This window comes from Narcine bancroftii, chromosome 7, assembly GCF_036971445.1.
Source record: "Narcine bancroftii isolate sNarBan1 chromosome 7, sNarBan1.hap1, whole genome shotgun sequence".
NCBI lineage: Eukaryota > Metazoa > Chordata > Chondrichthyes > Torpediniformes > Narcinidae > Narcine > Narcine bancroftii.
This window is the reverse complement of record NC_091475.1, coordinates 154,916,873-154,941,018: the sequence shown is the minus strand read 5'-3', so window position 1 is coordinate 154,941,018 and position 24,146 is coordinate 154,916,873. Positions and strand designations below refer to the sequence as shown.

Below are 24,146 nucleotides of genomic sequence, written 5' to 3'. Positions count from 1 at the left end.
ATTCCTAAATAATCAATGAACCAAAGACATTGTCTTACTTTTTGTGCACTATTATTTTTACATTTTTTATCGTAATGTTGTAAGATGGTTATAATATGAATGTTTGCACCATGACGCTGCCGCAAAATACCCAATTTCATGACTTGTTCATGGCAATACATTCTGATTCTGAAAACACATGACAAAATTTGTTGTCACGAGAAGAAATAAGTTTTTACCTCATTGCTCTTGAGGCACAGGTGCTGTGTTGCTCGGCTCACTTTCCATGCGACTTGGGGCCTCGGCATCAGGACTGCTGCTGGAGGAGGGAGACACATCTGGAACCATATCAGGGGATGATGGACCATCAGTGTTGCTCCTTAGTACTACTGGGTATGCTGAATGGCTTGTACCCCAGGTGGCATAACAAAGTTCAAAAGATGGCCAGTCCAATCGCCCCCTGCCACTCCAGCCATTGTGGTCATTTACTTGATGGCACTTCAGGTATGCAGACATTTAAGCTAATCACCTGGGACTTGTCTGAATTAAGCCCCCTTTCTCTCATTTTTGATGCTACCCGATGTAATATCGGTCCATCCCTCACCTTGCCCATTATGTGACGGTTTATTTCGCTCTCGCACAGATGCTGAGGAGCTTGTGGATCTTAGAATCAATCCATATGATAGACATCATGGTTGTTGGATGCTCTGAACTGACTGTTGGCTGTTCGATGCTGATAACTGACTGACTGTTGGTTTCAAATTTTCAAACCTCACGCTGAAAAGTCGTGCACATTACTTACATGTCATCAAAAGTCATCACAATGTCATATTAATTAGCTGAGTTGGTCCCAGAATGCCTGAAGAGCAGTTTACATTGCGGGCATTCAAGGAATTTTACTAGGTCCATTTGGGGTAAAAACACCCCCATTCTGTTTCCATGCTTTTTACACAGCACATGCTCCATAAAAAAGGAGAAAATGTCCCAGAATGAAAAAGCATTATTGAGTCCTAAGTTCATTTTAACATGGTACAGATGAAAGCAACAAATGTTTCTTATGTTTTGACAGTTGTTCTCTGCATTTTACACATGCCATAGAAGTGTAGAATACTAACACAGTGAGAAAAGTTTTGCATGACACTGCACTTTTGTGTTATTTTTAGCTTTCTTTTCCTTTAACTGTAAAAAGAATATGGATATGCTGTTGTCTCAACCGTGTTTTTCTCCGTGACTGGTGGAAAGAATAACAATGTGTGTTAATCTTCAGAAAAGTATCAATTCAGGTTGCCTATTGTCGGAAACAAAATGAAACGGGACTCTGTTCCACCTCTTCCTTACTACTCTCTTGACTACTATTTAAAGCAAGTGGCCATTCTCTTCATGCAGTTATATTGGTGTATTTGCCAATGCTGTTTCCATTTGTAAAGCCAGTATATAGTGTGGGAAAGGTTCAAAGTTAAATAAAGATGTATACTTTTCAGGTCACATGATCCTTATTTGCCTCTTTGATGTTTACTTAATAGATATCTGTCAATATTGGAGTGAATGGCTGTATAACTGGAAATGATGAATCAGAATGGGAAACTGGTTCAATCGTGCCAGAAGAGCAATCTTGTTCTCAATATAACCAAGACCAAGGAGTTTATTGTTGATTTTAGGAATGAGGCTGAAAGACCACACACCTGTCTGCATTAATGGGATTGTGTTGGAGAGGGATAGAATCTTCAAGTTCTTTGGGAGTCCATATGCCAGAAGACATCTCCAGGAGCCAGTACATTGAGGCAACTATGAACAAGGCACAACAATGCATGTACTTTTTAAGGAGTCTGAGATCTGGCATGTCATTGGATTCTCTATCATTTCTACAGGTGCACTGTGGAAAGTATACCAACTGGTCTTATCAAGGCTTGGTTTGAATGCCCAGGAATCCAGAAGGCTGCATAGCCAATGTGAGGTGCTGCTTCAAGAAGGCAGCCAACATCATAAAGGACCCCTGTCATCCTCATTATGGCCTCTTCTTGCTGCTGCCTTCAACTAGATGTTACAGAAGCCTGAAGACCTCTAAGTTCAAGAACAGTTTCCTTCCAACAGGTTTCAGGCTTTTGAACTTACTCCTTTTACACTAATTGGGACTGATCTGACATCACAAAAGGATTATCTGCACATTTTGTTTGCACAAAGATATCTGAATAATTATTATCTATCATTTGTGTTTATAGTCTCTTTTTCATTCAATTAAGAATACAATTGTACATTTTTTTTAACCAATTGTTCAGCTGCAGCAAGAAAGAATTTCAGTGCATATATTCATCATACAATGTTTCTGACAAACTCATTTTCATTGTGGTATTATCCGGTGCAAATCATTTGATGGGGCATTTTACTGTGCACCTGGTATGCATGACAAATATTATGATCCCTTAGATATGAAGGGGAAAGAAGGAATATGCAGAGAAGTTAGAACTTGCAATGACTTACTACACTAGGACCTGAAGCTCTCAGTTGAATGTTATTTCATTTTTCTCGCTGGAGGTTACTATCGGTCAACATGCAGTTCAGCTCTGTTGAGTGGATTGCTGCCTGTATCTATACAAACTTGTCAATATTGTGATCAACATTTTTGCACCAACACATGATAGAATGTCTGAAGCGATGCAGTCATTGTTTCTGAAATATATGCTAATTGAATGAGTTACCATTTGTCTAAAATCATTTCAGGTCATGAAATGTGTTTATCAAGTTCTTTATTGTGTTTGTGCTTTACAGAAACCAAAATGTTGAAACCTTGTTTGGATCGCATAATAGTTTATAGGAATTTCAAGTACTGTATTTCTAATTGATTAAATACTAGCAATATCTGAACTCCGGTCAGTGAAGAAAAGTTCCATATCATTCAGTTAGAAATGTAGAAATTTTCAGATGATCTATTTTGTATTTGCAGCTTCTAGATGTGAATAATAATCCAAGTAAATGAATGTACTGTGGCACTCTGAGGAGCTGGGGGTAAACACCGATGACTTTTTATTCAAATTCCGCCCGCCCCTTTAAGGGCAGCAGGAGCTCAGTCACCTGGTGCATTGTGACGTCATAATCGCGGCCCAGGGCGCGTGCTGGAAGGGATGCTGGAGTCCAGAAGAAAACCCCTGATGACGCCATCTCCTAATGGCTGCCCCGCCACGTGGCGCTACAAGCGGGGCCGGTTCGCCATGAGGCTGTGCACCGCCACAGTACTTCACATGATATCTGAGAGACATTGTGAGCAGGAAGATCCTTTTGCCACAGCTTTGATATCTCGTGCATAATTATAAACATGGGGTGAGAGAGTGAAGTTGATTGACTTCAAGAAAAGATTAAACTGGAGTTGCATTTGCATTGGTGAATGTGAAATTGGCTCAAGAAATGTAGTGGTGTTTATGTGGCCTCTTGATTTTTCAGTGAATGCACCTGAATTCATTGCAAAAAACTATTGGCGATAGCTTCCTGAATGAACATTATAATGCCAAAAAGTCAACTTGACAAGTTTCTATTGCAAAAAAAATCTTTGCTTTTGTTTATGATGTACTTCATCTGCAGAGATGGTTGGTGGGTTTGTTTGTACATCTTTGTACATATAAGCTACTATATTTCTAGGTTTCCCTTTTCCATGACTTTCTCTTGGGTTTTGGAAAATGAAGGAATTAAATTCTCAGATGATGAAATTGTTGAATTATTTTGCCTTGCCCCTTGGTTAAACAATTTTACTTGTCTGTAAGCATGCAGTGAAAAGGAAACTTGAGGGTGTCTGACCTGTAATAATGCCGGCAGTGCAACTTGTGACTTGAAGGAACGTTTTATTGGCAACTGATTTGTTTGATTGTATTTTGCATGTTTTTTTTTTGCCATTCCCTTTGACCCACTGAAGTTATCACAGATGTTTAAAGTCTATCCTTTGTCAGACAGCAATGAGTCCAGGTGGCCTCCTCTTTTCCTTTTCAAAAAGGAAGCAGTACTTGTTGTGTTAATCTTCTTAGTGACACAGAACACATCGAGTGTGCAGTTTCTATCAAGAATCTGGGATCCTCGCCTTTCAATGCCTGCAGATTTGGCATGTATTTGAATAGCTTTGACATGTGATGTGGTTGTATAAGTACCAGTGTATTTCAAAAGATCTCTTGCATGTATAGAAAGAAAAGCCCACACATCAGTGAATCTCAATAGAAAAAAGACGCTTAACTGGATTTACAGACTCCTCTGTTTGGCTGAAACATCCTTAAAATGTTGGTGGGAAGGCTGATGAAAGAAAGCAATTTCAAAGAATACAAAAGCTTGTGTAGGGTCCTCCCTCTTCTGTTGCAGTGGGTTTGTAGAAGAAATAGAGCTCGAGGTTGCCATGGATGTTGGATAATATTAAGTGAGTTCACAACAGCTCTTTAAGATTACCTGCCATTGAACAGAAGTACAGGTATTCTTCCCTCAGACAGGTATATAATTACTTGTGTTATGTTACACGTATTTGCGAGAAAACAATTGTTCTTTTGTTTGTAGTTGCTGGATTTATTTGGTGTGAGTCCTACTTATACCATCTGTACTTAGCTGTGAGGTTGCTCATATAGTTACAGTTAAGAACAATCAATTTGTTTTCTGTTACTAAATCTGGAAATGTGGCATTCAAAATTTTGTCGTGCTTTTTGTAAACTTCTATGTATTATAGAGTTCTGCAATTTGAAAAGTTAATAATGAAATATTACGGCAAATTACAATCAGTTTACCCAATTTATATTACTACATGTTTCATACTGCTTACAAATGTCTTTGTGGAACCTAATAATGAGCAAGTTAATGATGACAAATTTACTGAGGTTGAAATATTATTGCCTGCCAGCCAATTGTTTTAATTGGGTTCAAAATATAGTCACATGTATATGGTTACCTGATCTGCATCCGAATCTTTAAAAAAAAATTAACACTTCAGTTTTTCTCAGAAACATCAGCATATTTTAAAAATAATTTGAAACTTTAATGGGAGTTTTTACTTAAAAGCCAAGTTTCCCTGAGTGGATTTTAAAGTACAAAAATGTTTAAAACTGCATTGTATTTCCTGTATGTTAACAGTATAACAAGAAAATAAAACAAGGTTTTGGGATGCTTACATTTAGACAAACAGCATGGTAGCAGGCCCTTCTAACCAATGAGCCTGTGCCTCCCAGATACACCAATTAAGTTACAATCCAAGTATGTTTTTAAAGGGTGGGAGGAAACTGGAGAACTCCGTGGAAACCCACGCAGACAGTGGGAGAACATACAAACTTCTTACAGTCAGCTGGATTCGAACCAAGGTTGCGGATGCTGGAATAGCATTGCGCTAACTGCTGCACTAACTGTGCCACCCAAGTGTTCCTAAGTATTTAGTTCTGGAAATTTGTAACAAAATTGGGAGTGGCAATTTCCATTGTTGCTCATATCAATTCATGAATAAATAAAGGAAAATTCAAAGTCTTGTCCTTTGAAAGGTAATGAGTTGAATTGTAGGTTCTCTTTCTTGTTTAAGCAAGTTAATGTTTGGCATATTATGTGTTAATACTTCCCTCCATCCTGCCATCTGTTCCCTGCATCCTGCCTTCTGCCCTTCAGCAACCCACTTCCCCAATCCCCCTCCCCCCAACACACACACACACACACACACACACACACACACACACACACACACACACACACACACACACACACACACACACACACACACACACACACACACACCACACACAGACCCCCGACCCTTGCCACAGCCCCTTTCCGGAGTTTTAATTTTTTACTTAACAAGCCAAATCTTGAAAAAGTAGTATGCAGGAAATCTGGAAAACATTTATCAAATAAAAATTGAACAGACAATATAATAATGATGCAAAGTAATTAATTAGGCCTCTGTTTTGGAGGACAGGGTTGAGGTTTGTTGACCTATAGCAGATGGGAGATTAAAACTATGGAGCAGATAAAAAAAATTTGTCCACAGAAATTCTTCTCATCACATATTAAAATAAGTGCATTTTCAAAAATGTGCATAGGGCTGTGAGCAGCAAGGACACAAATATCAAATAATTATCAAGCAGTTTAATTTCGTACATCTATGTGCCCTCGTGCCCCTTCACGAATGACCAAATTTAAATATTTATACATGTCTCTAAGCTCTTTAACGGAATAGTCTTATCCTCCGTTGTAAATAAGGCCCAAAGTAATTTCTGATTACAATAAAACCCTCAGTATCCAGCACCTATGATGATTGGTAGATGCTGGATAAGTTAATTTTCCAGTTGCTTGAGAGTGCGTGATCATCAATTTTAAACTTTCATATTTTTGACTATTTATTTGCAGTGGATTTTTTTTGCCAATTGCTTGAGGCTGACAAGTAGTGGGCATTTTACTGTAACTGGATTTTTTTTTAATGATTATTTGGTGTTGTGTGTATACTTTACTGAGTAAGTGAGTTACAAGAGGATTGTGGGAGTTGAGGCAAGGTAATAGAGAACATTTCACCCACAGAAAGATTATTGTGGGTGAGATGCTCAGTGTGGAGATGGGGTCTGGAATGTCTCACACAGATGATTAGTGTCAGCTCTGGAGAGAGCTGAGAATGCCATCAGCTTGGGGGATTGGCTGAGAATTAATAATGATCGCGAATGATAAAACGTGCCCAGCAGCATGAAAATAGTATGCAGCAGATGAAATAGGGCAGGTCTCTTTAATAATTTTGAATCCAGTCATAACCCACCAATTGCGGATTGGGGAGTCAATAATTGGACATGCTCAGTTTAAACTGTGACCGAGAGAAGGTGGATTGCAGGATGCAGTCACTTTTCTGTGTAGTATTACATAGCAAAGACAGTTAATTATTTTTGGGGTAGTGGTAAACTATTGAGATAACAGTATAAGGAGTGAGAACACAATAATGAAAGCAGTTCAAAGAATATTGTAGAACTGTAAATTCAAAGATTTGAAGTTTATTTTCTCAAAATCCAAGTCTCAGTTTTCCTGTTTGGGAGAATATGGCCTTGTCTGTTTGTGCATGGTATTGGTCTTTCAAATTGGACTCTCAGATTATCTGACTGTGTTCCAGGAAAGCAGTGAATGTGTGTGTACTCCTCTGAAGTTAGATATGATATTCAGCATGACTGAGATTAGAAAGTCTGCAGATGCTGTGATTGTAGTTAAAAACACACCCCAGACACTAGAGGAACTCAGCTGGTCTAGGGAGGCCTGTGCACTCCCAAAGTCGTGCTGGGAGTTCACGACAGAAGCGTGGTCCTGTAGGTTGCAGGGGCCAAGGTGGAAACCCACGTCCAAAGCTCGGTTTTGTAGGTCACCGAGTTCAGGGTGAAAATTCATGTCGGAGGCTTATCCTGTTGGTTGCTGGGGCCAAGATGGAGACATGAGCATGAAGCTTTGTCCTGTGGTCTAGCTGGTTCAGGGTGAACGTTCATGTCGGTTGGCGGGTTCAGGGTGAAAGTTCATGTTGGAGGCACGATCCTGTTGTCGAGGAGGCCAAGATGGAGACCCGTGCCAGGAGCTCTGTCCTGTAAATCATCAGGTCCACAGTGGAGACCAAGGCAGCAGTCTCCAGAGATGCGAGATTCAGATCCTTGATGGATGTCAGGTGTGCTTAGAATTGGAGGTTGAATACGTAGATCCGGTGGTGGATGAAGTGTAGGAGTTATGGTCGCGAGAGAGTGAAGGTCTGTTGGTACCTGTGCATCGAGTTGAGGGTAGTCTATGGGATATGGTGGGAGAAGCGAAGAGAGCAGGAGTCGATGCAGTTCAGGAACCTGAGATGGTGGTGGAGGCCAAACTGGAAGGCTTGGAACCAGAGCTGGAATCCACATGAAACTAGATGGCAGTGGAGGCCACTAATGGACATGTGGCTATGGAAGCTAGTCTGGGTGAGGGCATGGCCATAGAACTTGAAAGTTACATGGAGTGCAGATGGGGAGCAGTGAGAACTCCTTTCGAAGAGAGGAGAACTTCTTCAGGGTAGGCATCTCTTGAAGAGTTTTTGCAGTGGATCAACTGAATGAAACCTGAAAGTCTGCAGAAGCTGTGACTGTAGTAAAAACCAAAATGCTGGAGGATCTTTAATAGTCTTTTTAACGTCCATAGAAAGCAAAGCTGTATTGTCAAGAGAGGCTCGTGCACTCCCAGAGCTAGGATTGGAGTTCGCTACAGAGACTTGGTCAGTTGCAGCATACATATGTAGCTCGTGTTGCTAAAACTTTTTCCTAAAGCTACTGGCACTACTGTTGAATCAGTTCCAACAATATCATACTTATTTATAGTCGTAGAGTTTTACAGAATGGAAATAGGCCCTTTGGCCCAATTTGTGCATGCTGGCTATGCTAGTTCAATGTCTATTTTGGTCCATATTTCTTTTAAGATTTCTCATGCCAGCATAAGGGAGAGGTGTTTTAATGTTTGATAAGCTTCCAGTGAGATTTCTGGAAAATCAGTAAAGTTACTTTTTAGGAACATTGCGAAGAATTCAAAATTTTTAAGCTGCTCATAAGTCGTGATTAATGTTAAACTAAAAATATTTTGTATTGGGAAATATGTGCATCATATTGAGGATCAGAAAATTAAAGTTTTGGTTATATATTTAGCTTAACAGGTAAACTATTTTATTGCACTCCATACTCTGGATTCTTTGTTTTATTACATATTTTGTGCACATTGTCATGGAATGTATTAAGAATCAAGCCTTTGTACTCTTTGTTCACAGGCAACTGAAAGTATATTTCGAATGGCTGTAACAAGGGGTCTCATCACACCAGTTAAACATGGGGAGGTAAGAATGTAATGAAGTATTTAAACAAATTATTTGTCAAAATCACTATTTAGTTAACTCTTTAGTCAGAAAATTAAACTCAAATGGTCAAAGAAATGAATAAAAAGGTCTGAGGAAGGCTTAGCAGAGGGAAGTAAAATATCATTTCAGTTTAAAAGATTTTGATAAGTTGCTTGATCCATTTTTGTGTTTTGGAGTAGATGGTGGATTTGTGGATGGGAGAACTAGAATAGAGGAGAGTAAAGAAGTTGAGGGTGCCGACCTGAAACATTAATGCTTCATTTTCTTTCACAGATGTTCAAGTTAAATTTATTATCACTTGATTGCCCTATGAAACCATGTTCTCTGGTCCTCGGTGCAAAACTTGCAGATATACACCAGACATAACACACATACACAAAAGCAATACATATGTAGGACAAATATTCATAAATATGAGTCTTGAACGGTTAGTGTGAACAGTTCCTTTGGTCGTTCAGCATTCTCACTGCTTGTGGGAAGAAGCTGTTCCTCAGCCTGATTCGTGCTGGTTCTGACACTCCTGTATCTTTCCCTCTGAACAGCTGAAAGATGCTGTGTGTGGGGTGGAAGGGGTCCTCAATGATTTTACGTGCCCTCTTCAGACAATGATGTTAATAGATTATGTCGATTGTGGGGGGAGGGAAGCTGACTGATAATACTCAGGCAGAAAAAAATTTTGTGTAATAAAATTTTTAGTATTATTACATGATAATAAAGGAATCCTGAAATTCAGGCCACAGTTTACCAATGCTGAGCTGAACATCCTCAAAATTTAGAGACCTATTGGAAATGGTTTTCCAAGATACAATTCTCACATGTTACCATTTTATACATTGCTTGCCCCAATGTGTCTATCAAATCTTGATATTGAGGCGGCTCACCTAAGCATTGAACTGGCTCAGAAAATCATGAGTGTGCCGTAGACGTCAGCCAATGGGAGGATGCTGACTGCAGGGCAAACAGGGGGGTGGAAAATGATGTCACTTCTGTCCCGTGGTGCCTGAGGTTTCCTGGGAGTGCTGTTTAAAAACAGATACATGAAAAACCAGTAAAGTTTTTCCAACTGGATGCCGTTCGAGTCCACTTCTTTCTCTTATCGCGACACAGTGTGACTATGTTGATACAAAGACTTTCCAACGTTCTCCCTTGGAGATGCCAAACGACACCCCACCCCACGCTCCTGGACTCTGAGACATTCATGGAACGTATTTTCAAGGGTTCTGGAGGTATTTCCAGACATCATAAAGCCACAGTTCTCCGCAGCTATACCCAAACACAACGAGGCACATCACAACCCCACGCAGGGACCTCCACTCCATGCTCAAGCCCACAGACTGCCACCTGACATGACAGACGGAGAAGATGGAGGAGGTGGGGATTATGCGCAGATCCAACAGCCCCTGGGTATCCCCACTCTACATGGGGCCAAAGGTAGCAGGAGGATGGAGACCATGCAGCAATTAGAGAAAACAAAACGACACCACCACCATGGACCACAACCCTGTGCCCTATATACAGGATTCCACTGCCAACCTGCAAGGGGCTCGCATTTTCTCAAATATAGACCTTGTCTGCAGGTACCACCAAATCCTGGTGCATCCAGATGATGTGCACAAGACGGCCCTGATTACACCATTTGGACTCTTTGAGTTTCTCAGGATTCCATTTGGTCTGAACAACATGGCTCAGACATTCCAGCAGTTGATGGATGCATTGGGGCAGTAGATGGAGTTTGTGTTCACCTATATGGATGACATATTAATTGCCAGGAACGCCTAAAACACCTGCTTCTGCTATTCCGCTGCCTGCACAATTTTGGGCTTACAATAAATCCCGCCAAGGGCCAGTTTGGGTTGTCCTTGATTGACTTCATAGGGCACCGCATCAATCACCACTAGCAAAAGTAGAAGTCATTATCAGTTAGCCAGGCTCTATTTGGCTAAGGGTCTGCAAGAGTTCTTGAGGATGGTGAATTTTTACCATTGCTTTTTGCCTGCGGCAGCTTGCATCATTTAACCTCTGTTTGGTCTCATGGCCAGAAAGCCTAAAGAAATCACGTGGACGTAGGAAACAACAACAGCTTTCGAGAAGGCCAAGGAAGCCCTGGCCACAGCCCTCATGAGAACACCTCCGAATCAGTGGTGGGCAGCATCCTGGAACAGTTAATCGACAGCCAATGGAAGCCCCTGGCATTTTCAGCAGGGGCCTATGCCCCTGGAGGTCAAATATAGTGCCTTTGACAGGGAACTGCTAGTCTTTCCTTGAAGGAAGGGTATTCACCATCTTCACTGACTACAAGCCCTAACCTTCGCCTTCACAAAGTGTTGGACCCGTGGTAGGCCCACCAACAGTGCCACCTTTCTTGTATCTCAGGAGTTTTCCACCTCGATAAAGCACATCTCCGTTGAGAGCAATGTAGTTGCCGACATGCTGTCGTGTGCCTCAGTGCAGGTTGTGAACTCCCTATCTCCGGGGGTAGATTGCGCAGCGCTGGCTGAGGTTTAGAGCCAGGGCAATGATGTTCCAGCATACAAGACTGAAGTCTTGGGCCTTCGCCTGGAGGACATCATCAGACCAGGGCGTCCAACACTCCTTTGTGATGTTACCACAGGCCAGGCTTGGCCCATTGTACCGACTGTTTGGAGACACCACATTTTTGATGCTCTGCATGGTTTTGCCAACACTTCATCTGATTGACCATTTGCCTTATAGCTGATTGGTTCATGTAGCACAGCCTCCACAGGTAGGTCAGGCCCTGGGCCCAGGACTTGCATGGACTGCCAAATCACCCAGGTGCAGCAGCATGTGAAATTCCCACTCTAACCCTTACAGACTACACAGCAAAGATTCGAGCATGTGCTCGTGGACATTGTGGGCCCCTTGGTGGTGTTAAGGGGAGCGAGGTATCTGTTCACCATGGTTCCCCTCTCAGCCACCTCTACAGAGTCATGCACCAGGTCCCTGGTTTCCAACTGGGTGGTGTGTTTTAGCCTCCCAGCTCATGTCACCTCGGACATAGGGCTATGGACCACGTTGTCGCACTTACTGGGAACACAGCTCTACCAGATGATGGGCTGTCACCCACCGTCAAATGGTTGAGTGCTTCCACAGGCATTTAAATACCACCCTTATGGCATGCCTTCATGGACCAGACTATGTAGCTGAACTACCCTGGGAGCTGCTAGGCATCCGGAAGACCTGAAGTCTTTGTCGGCGGAGTTGGTTTATGGCCCCCCTCCTCCCCCCCCCCGATTATAGTGGCTGGGAAGTTTGTGCCTGCAGTTTGCTGGCAGGAGGATGCGCCAACAGAAGTGATCATCAAATTGTGTGAGTGGCTCAGGAGCCGAGCCCCGATCCCAACCTCCCACCATGGCACCAAGACAGCCTTTGTGCTCAAGAACTGTGAGTATGTCTTTGTGCAGAGAGGTGCACTCAGACTGCCTCTACAGCTGCCCCACGAGGGGCTATTTAGGATGGTATGCCATAATGGCAAGACTTGCTTCCTGGACATCAGTAGGCATGGAGAAACATTTGCTATTGACCATCTCAAGCCAGCACACCTGGACCTCAACCTGCTGGAAACAGAGTTTGCACCATGAAAACGAGGTGTAAGCGCAGGCACTGGATGTTTTGCTTCTTATTGCCGGTTCTGAGGGCGGGGGAGTGTGGCATGTGGAGGAGGCTCACCTAAGCGTGCATTAAACTCGCTCTAAAAGTCGCGAGTGCACCATAGTTGTCAGCTGTCGGAAGGATGCTGACTGTGGGGAAAACAGTGGGATGGAAAATGGTGCACAAGGTGTCCTGGGAGTGCTGTATAAAAGCGTGCGTGTGAAAAAACCAATAGTTTTTCCAATTGGATGTCATCTGAATCCGACTACTTCTTTCTCTCATCACAACACAGTGTGACTATAATATACGATTTACGTTTCTATTAACTTGATTTTTTTCAAATGTTATCTATTTAATTAATTAGTTTATACCATTTTCCCTCTCGGATCTTTATAAGCTTTAATTAACGTTATGAGCCTACACTGAATTAGATGTTTAAAAATAACTTCCCTCCTGAAGTAGGAACATAAAAGGATAAGTACTCCCATGCTCCCTAAGCTTTTGAATTTTGCACTTAATTTATGTTGCTGTCTCTGAATTCAGGGAAACTGAACTAAAAGCAGTTTTAAAGAAGTGCAAAAACTATCCGGTTGTATTGGTGCAAACTTGAGAAAAAATTGGCTTGAAAACTTGAATTGCTGAATGAATTGAAGATTGATAGATATTAGATATTAATGGAATCGAGGGATATTCGTTTCATCAAGAATTTAACACTAATATAAAAAATTATCTGTGATCTGACTGGCTGGCAGAAGGGGTATGAAGGACTGATGGTCTGTTTCTACTTTTGGCTTTTGTTGTTATGAAGAGGCATCATATGAAGGAGAGAGAAGTGGAGAGGTGGAAATCTTTGCTTGCTTTGAAGTTTCAAATAATAGCCTGTATTTTGGTGTCTTGTTAGCCTTTAGACGAGGTCAGCGATGTATACCACAGATTTGTATTCCTAAACCCCAGTCAGTTGAGTGTGTATAGGGAAAATGAGAATATAGTGGAAGCGGATTAAAAAAAAGCAGATTTGGAAGAGAACCTGAAATAAAAGGATCATGGTTTGGTCCAGACAGTAGAGTATTGGCGATGAGGGACAAATGGAATAGTGGGAAGAATTATTCCCAACTGAGAATGAGGGGGGTGGGGGGGTGGGGGAAGGAAGAAATGTTAGTAAAATGTGATACAAGTGGGGATGCTTTTTTTTTAAAATTTTTTATTTTTCACACCATAAATCACAATAGCCATGATATACACTTTTTCTTTTCCACACATTTACAGTGACTTTTTCTCCCCCCCCCCCCCCTCCTCCCAAGCCACCCCCCCACCCCCCCCCCCCCTCATCCATTTTAGGTATACAATCTAGGTTGCATTAATTCAGTCAGACAATGTTGTCATTCAACAAAAATACACCAGAAATTCTACTGAGTCCATTCTTTTCTTTTCTTCTCCTTCCATCAACTTAGGTAATGTTTGTTCCCGGTAGGTTTTCGCTATTGTATTTAATGTAAGGCTCCCATACTTGTTCGAATATTTCAATATTATTTCTTAAACTATATGTTATTTTTTCTAATGGAATACATTTATTCATTTCTATATACCATTGTTGTATTTTCAAATTATCTTCCAATTTCCAGGTTGACATAATACATTTTTTTGCTACGGCTAGGGCTATCTTGACAAATCTTTTTTGTGCATCTTCCAAGTCAATTCCAAATTCTTTATTTTTTATGTTACTTAGGAGAAAGATCTCTGGATTCTTTGGTATATTGTTTTCTGTTATTTTATTTAATATCTGATTGAGATCATCCCAAAATTTTTCTACTCTCTCACATGTCCAGATTGCACGAATTGTTGTTCCCCTTTCTTTTTTACATCGAAAACATCTATCAGATACTGTTGGGTCCCATTTATTTAACTTTTGCGGTGTAATGTATAGTCTGTGTAACCAATTATATTGTATCATACGCAGCCTCGTATTTATTGTATTTCTCATCGTTCCAGAGCATAACTTCTCCCATGTTTCCTTTTTTATCTTTATATTTAAATCTTGTTCCCATTTTTGTTTAGTTTTACCATTTGTTTCCTCATTCTCCTTTTCTTGCAGTTTAATATACATATTTGTTATAAATCTTTTGATTAACATTGTATCTGTAATCACATATTCAAGGTTACTTCCCTCTGGTAAACTCAAATTGCTTCCTAATTTATCTTTCAAGTAGGATCTCAGTTGGTAATATGCCAGCGCTGTATCTCCAGTTATATTGTACTTATCTCTCATTTGTTCAAAGGATAAGAATCTACTTCCTGAAAAACAATTTTCTATTCTTTTAATCCCTTTTTTTTCCCATTTTCTAAAGGCAAGGTTGTCTATTGTAAAAGGGAGTAGCTTATTTTGCGTCAATATTAGTTTTGGTATTTGGTAATTTATTTTATTTCTTTCTACATGAATCTTCTTCCATATATTGAGGAGATGGTGTAATACTGGAGAAGTTCTATGTTGTACCAATTTTTCGTCCCATTTATATAATATGTGTTCAGGTATCTTTTCCCCTATTTTATCTAATTCTAGTCTCGTCCAGTCTGGTTTTTCCCTTGTTTGATAAAAATCTGATAGGTACCTTAATTGTGCGGCTCTATAATAATTTTTGAAGTTTGGCAATTGTAAGCCTCCTTGTTTATACCATTCTGTTAATTTATCTAGTGCTATCCTCGGTTTCCCCCCTCTCCATAAAAATCTCCTTATTATTTTCTTTAACTCTTTGAAGAATTTTTCTGTCAGTTGTATTGGCAATGCCTGAAATAAGTATAGTATCCTTGGAAAAATGTTCATTTTAATACAGTTTATCCTTCCTATCAGTGTTAGTGGTAGCTCTTTCCAATGCTCTAAATCGTCCTGTAATTTTTTCATTAGTGGATTGTAATTGAGTTTATATAATTGGCCTAGATTTTTGTTTATTTGCACACCTAGGTATCTTATTGCCTGCATTTGCCATCTGAATGGGGATTTCTCCTTAAATTTTGAGAAATCCGCATTATTCATAGGCATTGCTTCACTTTTATTTACGTTTATCTTGTATCCCGACACTTCTCCATATTCCTTCAATTTCTTATATAGTTCTTTTATTGATAGTTCTGGTTCTGTTAAGTACACTATCACATCATCCGCAAACAGACTGATTTTATATTCCCTGTCTTTTATTTTTATTCCTTTTATATTATTATCTATTCTTATCGATTCTGCTAGTGGTTCTATAGCTAGCGCAAACAATAATGGTGATAGTGGGCATCCCTGCCGCGTTGACCTGCTTAAGTTAAATTGCTTTGATACATGTCCATTTACTGTCACTTTCGCTAACGGTCCCTCATATAATGCTTTAATCCAATTAATAAACTTCTCCGGTAAACTGAATTTTTGCAATACTTTGAACAAGTAATTCCATTCTACTCTGTCGAAGGCCTTCTCTGCGTCTAAAGCAACTGCTACTGCCGGTGCTTTATTTCCTTCTACTGCATGAATTAAGTTAATAAATTTACAAATATTGTCTGTTGTGCGTCTTTTTTTGATAAATCCAGTTTGGTCTAAATTTACCATTTTCGGTACCTGTTCTGCTAATCTGTTTGCTAGTAGTTTAGCTATTATCTTATAATCTGTGTTTAGCAGAGATATTGGTCTATATGACGCTGGTGAGAGTGGATCTTTCCCTTGTTTTAGTATCACTGTAATTATTGCTGTTTTACATGAATCTGGTAAGTTTTGTGTCTCATCAATCTGGTTGATTACATCCAGGAGGGGCGGTATTATTAGGTCTTTAAATGTTTTGTAGAATTCTATTGGGAGTCCATCCTCTCCTGGTGTCTTATTATTTGGTAAATTTTTTATTATCTCTTGTATTTCTACTGTTCCAAATGGTTCTGTTAATTTATTTTGTTCCTCTATTTGTAGTTTTGGTAGTTCAATTTTAGTCAAAAATTCATCTATTTTCCCTTCTTTCCCTTCGTTTTCAGTTCGGTATAATTGTTCATAGAATTCTCTGAAGTTTTCCTTAATTTCTTTTGGATTATATGTCATTTGTTTGTCTTTTTTCCTTGTTGCCAATACCATTTTCTTAGTTTGCTCTGTCTTAAGCTGCCATGCTAAGATTTTGTGTGTTTTTTCACCTAGTTCATAATATTTCTGTTTTGTCTTCATTATATTCTTCTCCACCTTATATGTTTGTAATGTTTCATATTTTATTTTTTTATCCGCCAATTCTCTTCTTTTGGTTGTATCTTCCTTTATTGCTAATTTTTTTTCTATGTTTATTATTTCCCTTTCCAACTGCTCTGTTTCCTGATTATAGTCCTTCTTCATCTTGGTTGCATAACTTATTATTTGCCCTCTAATGAATGCTTTCATTGCGTCCCATAGTATAAACTTATCTTCCACTGATTCCGTATTTACTTCAAAGTACATTTTTAATTGTTTTTCAATAAATTCTCTAAAATCCTGTCTTTTAAGTAGCATGGGGTTTAATCTCCATCTATACATTCTTGGAGGGATGTCCTCTAGCTCTATTGCCAATAACAGGGGTGAGTGGTCCGATAATAGTCTAGCTTTATATTCCGTTTTCCTAACTCTCCCTTGAATGTGGGCTGATAACAGGAATAGGTCTATCCTTGAGTATGTTTTATGTCTAGTCGAGTAGTATGAGTATTCCTTTTCTTTTGGGTTTTGTTTCCTCCATATGTCCACAAGTTTCATTTCTTGCATTGATTTAATTATAAATTTGGTTACTTTGTTCTTCCTGTTAATTTTTTTCCCCGTTTTATCCATATTTGGATCCAAATTCAGATTGAAATCCCCTCCTATTAGTATGTTCCCTTGCGTATTAGCTACCTTCAAAAAGATATCTTGCATAAACTTTTGATCTTCTTCGTTAGGTGAATATATATTAAGTAGATTCCAAAGCTCCGAATATATCTGACATTTTATCATAACATATCTCCCTGCTGGATCTATTATTTCCTCTTCTATTTTAAATGGCACATTTTTGCTAATTAATATAGCCACTCCTCTTGCTTTTGAATTATACGATGCTGCTGTTACATGTCCTACCCAATCTCTCTTTAATTTCTTGTGCTCCAATTCAGTTAAGTGTGTTTCTTGGATAAATGCTATATCTATTTTTTCCTTTTTCAGTAAATTTAGTAGTTTCTTCCTTTTAATTTGGTTATGTATTCCATTAATATTTAGAGTCATATAGTTCAGCGTAGCCATTTTATATTTTGTTTATCTTCTCTTTCCGTTTTTCCATCATTACCTTTCCTCCTTTTCCATTTCTGTTTTCTTATTTTCAACTCTTTACCAGACAACATTCCTACAACATCCAACATTTTCCTTATTCTCCTATTTCTATCTTCTTTATCCCCAATCTCCCCTTCCCCTCCTGAGTTGTCCTTTATCCCTTGTCGGACAACCACATCTCCCCTCTCCATTTGGATTTGCGAATCCACTCGCAAGCGTCAACTGATTTTGCAGTGACCGCTCTTTTCCCCCACCCAGCCCCCCCCAGAAAAGATTTCGCTTTTTATATGTCACAAAGGTCACTCTTTTAATTCCCTCCTTATTCTCTCTATTCCATTACCTTCCCTTATTAATTCTTGTCTATACTATCTATGTTTTCCTCTAATTACAGATACTTTCACATATGCCCATTGTCTCTATTCACTCTTATACCTCTTTACCCGCATACATATCAATCGTGGTCATTTTTACCCTCATTACCCGTCTTCATCCCTCAGTCTATTTTTGTCTTTACCCACATACATATCAATCGTGATCATTTTTGCTCTCGTTACCCGTCTTCATCCCTCAGTCTATTTTTGTAATTGTTCTGCAAATTTTCGTGCTTCTTCTGGATCCGAGAATAGTCTGTTTTGTTGTCCTGGAATAAATATTTTCAATACCGCAGGATGCTTCAGTGTAAATTTATATCCTTTCTTCCATAAAATCGCTTTTGCTGTATTGAACTCTTTTCTCTTCTTTAGGAGTTCAAAGCTTATATCTGGATAAATGAAGATTTTTTGCCCTTTATACTCCAGTGGTTTGTTGCCCTCTCTTACTTTTTCCATTGTCTTCTCCAGTACCTTTTCTCTTGTAGTATATCTTAGGAATTTTACTACAATAGATCTTGGTTTTTGTTGTGGTTGTGGTTTAGGGGCCAATGCTCTATGTGCACTTTCTATTTCCATTTCTTGCTGTAGTTCTGGACATCCTAGGGCCTTAGGGATCCATTCTTTTATAAACTCCCTCATATTCTTGCCTTCTTCATCTTCCTTAAGGCCCACTATCTTTATGTTATTTCTTCTGTTATAATTTTTCATTATATCTATTTTTTGGGCTAGTAATTCTTGTGTCTCTTTAGTTTTTTTATTAGATTCCTCCAATTTCTTTTTTAAGTCTTCTACCTCCATTTCTGCTGCTATTGCCCGTTCTTCCATCTTGTCCATTTTTTTCCCCATTTCTGTTAAGGTCATATCCATTTTATTTATTTTCTTTTCTGTGTTGTTTATTCTTCTTCTTAAATCATTGAATTCCTGTGTTTGCCATTCTTTAAATGACTCCATGTATCCTCTAACAAGAGCAAGTATATCCTTTACCTTGCCTTTCCCTTTATCTATTTCACTGTATTCTTCCTCTTCTTCTTCCTCTAGGTTGGCCATCTGTTGTTTCTTTGCTGCCCTTTCCTCCTCTTCTTTCTTGTTTCCATTGTCTTCTGTGGTCTCTTCTTGCTGCAGGTGTTCTGCAGCTGTCGTTGCCGGCTGTGGAGATCGACTCCCCAGCTGGTCCCCCCTCCCGTCGGTGTGTTTTTTTTCATGCGCATCGCGCATGCGCGAGGGGTCGCGCATGCGCGGTTGCGCACTTTTACTCGGCTCTGTGAGCCATTGTTGTAGTTCTTTTTCTACCGACCTGAGGTAGTGGGGTCTTCTCTCCACAGCGGGCCTCTTCGGACAGGTAAGGCCTTCACCTTTTTCCTCCGTTGTCTTCTCTTCCTCTCTTCTTTCCGTTGATTTTGATTTTTCTCCTTTTGTCTCCATCTTCTTTCCACCTTTATACTCACTTTACTTTAACTTGTATTTCTGTGCCTTTGTATTTTCTCTTGTTTTTCCCGACTTTTCTGGAGAGGGCTGGAGTTCACCGTCCGGCCACTACTCCATCACGTGACTCCTCCAGTGGGGATGCTTTTTGAAGAGAAAACATTAGGTGATAATTCCTCATGGAAGCTAGTTGGATAAATGCAAATGAAGACTTAAGAATTTGAAGTAGCCTTATTTTTACATGTTCATGTACTATTTTACTGCAACAGGGAGCAATGATTCAAAACATTACATTGTATACTTTGTATACTTGCTGTATAAATAATATTTATTACTGAATAAATAAGGAACCTTGTACATTTTAGTAAATAACCTTTTTTTTCCTGTTGAAGTTTTCTTTAAATTGCTATTTCTAAACAAAGGAAAAACAGGATCTTTTGACTTTGCCACAAAAGGTGAATATTGGATCAGTTGGTGTGATGTGTAAATTTCACAGCCTCTCAAGGCCCATGATGCCAGAAAAATTAAGGGGGAAATTCTATGAATGAGACACAACTTGCTCTGAATGTTAAAAGTAAAGAAGGCAGTATTTAACTAATTACTATTGGTTGCATTAATTGTTTTCAGTTTCTGGTCACCTAACGATACAAAACGTAATTTGGACTTGTTTAGTCAATGCTTTCAGTGATGTGTGATAAAGTAGGGATGAAGAGGTCAGAAATAATTTTCATTGTATCTTTGCAATAACAAAATATTGTGATTGAATTTTATATTATTTGCATGTTGATAATAGGAATGCTCGTCCAGCCATCAATCCATATAACCATATAACCATTTACGGAGCGGAAACAGGCCATGTTGGCCTTTCGAGTCCGCACCGGTTCACTGATTTTGTGCGCCCTCTTCAGGCATTGGTGATTTTAAGTGTAGTGAATCCACATATGTCATTTTCTATAAAGGTGAACAGAAGTGTATTTTCAATTAATCTAAAATATTTATTTATTTTTCTAATTGTGGCTTGCATTGCATTTATTTTTGTGTATATTAATCAGTTTTATTTTTGCTTGATAGTTACTGTGCTCTGCTTTCTAGATCAAAACTTAACAGTAAAAGAAAGCAGAGCATGAGAAAATATCAGATGAAGAGAGAAGGTTCATAAAGTACAGTACTTGAACAATGTATGAAAGAATGGGTGAAAGGCCAGAATGAGATGTAAAACTGTGATCTTCTAGTTCCATTTCATTTAGTGTCATTTGGTCACCATTACTTTGTGTGATTTCAGCCTACAGGCATGCCATGTATAATCACTTACAGGCACATAATGTAGAGAGGAGTGATGTGATACCAGCCATGCAATTTACCCTTTGCCTTCAACTTACAAAGATGTTATTATTGCTAAGGGTTTAAAAGTTCTGCTCACATAGTCTGTGAGGTATCTCTAATTTCTGGTATTCTATTCTCTTTTGGGTACTTTTTTGTATATTAAGTCCCAGGGGTAGAGCTGCGATTGTATCCTGAGCAAGGTAGGTCCAGCTATATATCAAACTGAAGTGCATGATTTGTGATAGTTTAATCTTTGAGGAGAGAATATACAATAAATCGTCACTCATGTTAAACTAAGGCACTGAGAAGTACATCCTTAAAATGGCCCTGAGCATTGCCTTTAAAATTCAGTCATATATGAGCACGTGAAAGGATTGTTCATCCTCTGTGATTTTGTTACAAATATGAAAGGCTCAATTTTGAATGAAATTACAGAAACTTGGGATATAACAATTATCTTAAAAGAAAAATGGCGGTTGATGCATTTTGCAAACAAAAAAAAGGATATTTCATTGGTCGACCTCTTAATAAAAAGATGGAAGGTGAAAGTCAAAGTTCAGAGTTATTGTCAGAGTACACACAACACATCACATATAATCCTGAGATTATTTTTCCTCCAGGCCAGGCAGTATTTCTGTTTATTGGTAGTGCAAAAAACTCAAGAAAACATATGAATACAAAAGAGAGAAATGCAAACAAACTGTGGAATGTGAAAATAAATACCGTATATTTCAGCGTACAAGTTGAGTTGTGAAACCCCAAAAAACCTCAAAAAATGGCGGTCAACTTGTATGCCGGATATACTTTAGAGACCTTAAATTCAGCTCAAAATCCCATCTGCGCTGATCCGGGGAATAAGTCGACCCTTGAAAAACCAAAAAAAAATCCCGACTGCAACAGATTTTCACTGAGATTTTTATTGAAAACAACAACACAATTCGCACCCTTCAAAATCACTATCATTGTTTGAAAACAACAGCACATTTAGAACTCTTCAAAATCACTCTCACTAATCATTGTCTGAAGCAAAAATGGTGGCAAGCACATCCATACTCTCACTGTTTAAACTGTCATTATATGGGTCCCAGTCTGAATCTGATGAGACAGTTTCAGCTTCATCGTCAGTGTTCCACAATAAATCCTGTTGCATGCCATCAATTTCATAAGAGATGCTGCATTTTTTAAACTATTTTATTACAGTCTCTACTTTAACTTTGTCCCATCCCTTGAGCATGAAGCTGCACAGCACATCAAGTGATGCAGCACACATTCTCCCGCCTTTTGTAAACTACTTTTCTGCTCTCGTCATCCATATATTCCATTCCTTGCGCACATGATCTTTGAATGGCTTGTTCAAGCAGACATCAAGAGATTGCAATATCGATGTCAAACCACCTGGGGTAACCTCCCAGGTTATCCAAGTAGTGCTAATCTACTTTTAGTGTTCACAGCGAAGTGGCTATAAAACATATCCCAGACCAACAAACTCCATTCTTTGCATAAACCATCTGGGTGCCAGTTCCAAACACTGTCTGTCCATAATTTTACACCATTTTCATCCATCCATTCTTTTTGATGAAAATGTCCAAAAATATTTGCAGGAAATTTCATTTTCGGTTTAATTTTGCATTTGAAGATTATCATGGGTCTTAACTTTGTCCTATTGGCCATGCACAATAACACCATGGTGAACCTGGTCCTTTCATGGCCTGTACTTCTGGTTTGTACAGTTATAACACCTTTTCATTCCACTGTTTGAAAAATTATCACTAATCCATCCACTATTTCCTGGGCTACTTTCTTCAGCACTCTTGGATGCAGACCATCTAGCCCTGGGGATTTATTTGCCTTTAATCCCTGCAATTTAACAAATACAATTATTTCCTTTATACCCTCCCTCACATTAGGTCCCCGATCCTCAACAATTTCCTGAAGATTAGTTATGTCCTCCTTGGTGAAGACAGAACTAAAGTAGTCATTCAGACAGTCTGCCATACCTTTGTTCCCCATGATTAACTCACCCATTTTTGTTGGCAATAGACCCACATTTGTCTTAACCAACCTCTTTCTCTTAACATATCTATAAAAACTTTTACGGTCATTTTTTATATTCCCTGCCAGCTTCCTCTCATAATCTCTTTGACCTTTCCTAATTAATCCTTTTGTCCTCTTCTGTAGAATTCTGAATTTCTCCCAATCATCAGGAATTTTTTTGGGCTAATTTATATGCTGCTTCTTTGGATTTGATACTCTCTCTGATTTCCCTTGTTAGCCAAGGATGCGCTACCCTCCTTGATTTATTCTTTTTACAAACTGGGATGTACATCTGTTGTACTTGCTCCAATCTATCCTTAAACCATTCAAATTACATTTCTACTGTTAGTCCTTTAAATATCATTTGCCGATCTATTTTAGCCAATTCACATCTCATACCATCAAAATTACTCCTCTTCAAGTTCAGAACCTTTGTATCTGAATCAACTCTGTCACATTCCATTCTATGAAGAATTCCACCATATTGTGGTCACTTTTGCCCAAGGGGTTCTTCACAACAAGATTGTTAATAACCCTTCTCTATTACTTGGTACCCAGTCGAGAATGGCTTGTTCCCTCGTCAGTTCCTCGACATGCTAATTTAGAAAACAATCCCGCAAATATTCTAAGAAATCCTCTTCCTCCTTACCCTTACCAAATTGGTTCACCCAATCTACTTGTAGATTAAAGTCACCCATTATAACTGCAGTCTCTTTGTTTCATGCATTACCAATCCCCTTCCTAATGCCATCGCTAACCTCACTGCTACTGTTAGGTTACCTGTACACAACATCCACTAGCATCTTCTGCCCCTTTGTATTTCGCAGTTCTACCCACATTGATTCCACATCTTCCAAGCTAATCTCCTTCCTTTCTATTGCATTTACCTCTTCCCTAACCAACAATGCTACTCCACTTCCTTTTCCATTCCGTCTATCCCTCCTGAATGTTGAGTAACCCTGAATGTTGAGCTCCCAGTCATGGTCCCCCTGAAGCCATGTCTCTGTGATCCCAGCTATATCATAGTCATTAATAGCTACCTCCATATTCAATTCATCCATTTTATTACGAATGCTCCTTGTATTGAGACACAAGACCTTCATACTTATTTTAGCCACATTCTTATCCCTTTTATCATTATGTAATGAAGTATCTGTTTTTGATTTTCGCCCCGGTCTTACCTGCCTGTCACTATTGCTTTTCACCTTGCTATCTTTTGCTTCTATCTTCATTTTACACCCCTCTGACTCTCTGGACTGGTACCCACCCCCTGCCACATTAGTTTAAACCTTCCCCAACAGTGCTA

The 24,146-nt window shown here is 39.2% G+C and overlaps 1 protein-coding gene across 9 annotated transcripts in view; it reads left to right on the top strand.

Annotated features, from left to right (window-relative positions):
• The window catches only part of tmem135 (transmembrane protein 135), a 382,777-nt gene that overhangs the window by 183,820 nt on the left and 174,811 nt on the right, over positions 1-24,146 (top strand). For 7 of the 9 annotated variants that reach the window (XM_069890895.1, XM_069890892.1, XM_069890893.1 and 4 more), the window contains exon 5: positions 8,723-8,788. The exons of the other annotated variants lie outside the window; for them this stretch is intronic. In XM_069890895.1, the coding sequence (XP_069746996.1) occupies positions 8,723-8,788 (66 nt within the window). The remainder of the gene's footprint in view (positions 1-8,722; positions 8,789-24,146) is intronic. 9 annotated transcript variants of the gene reach the window in all.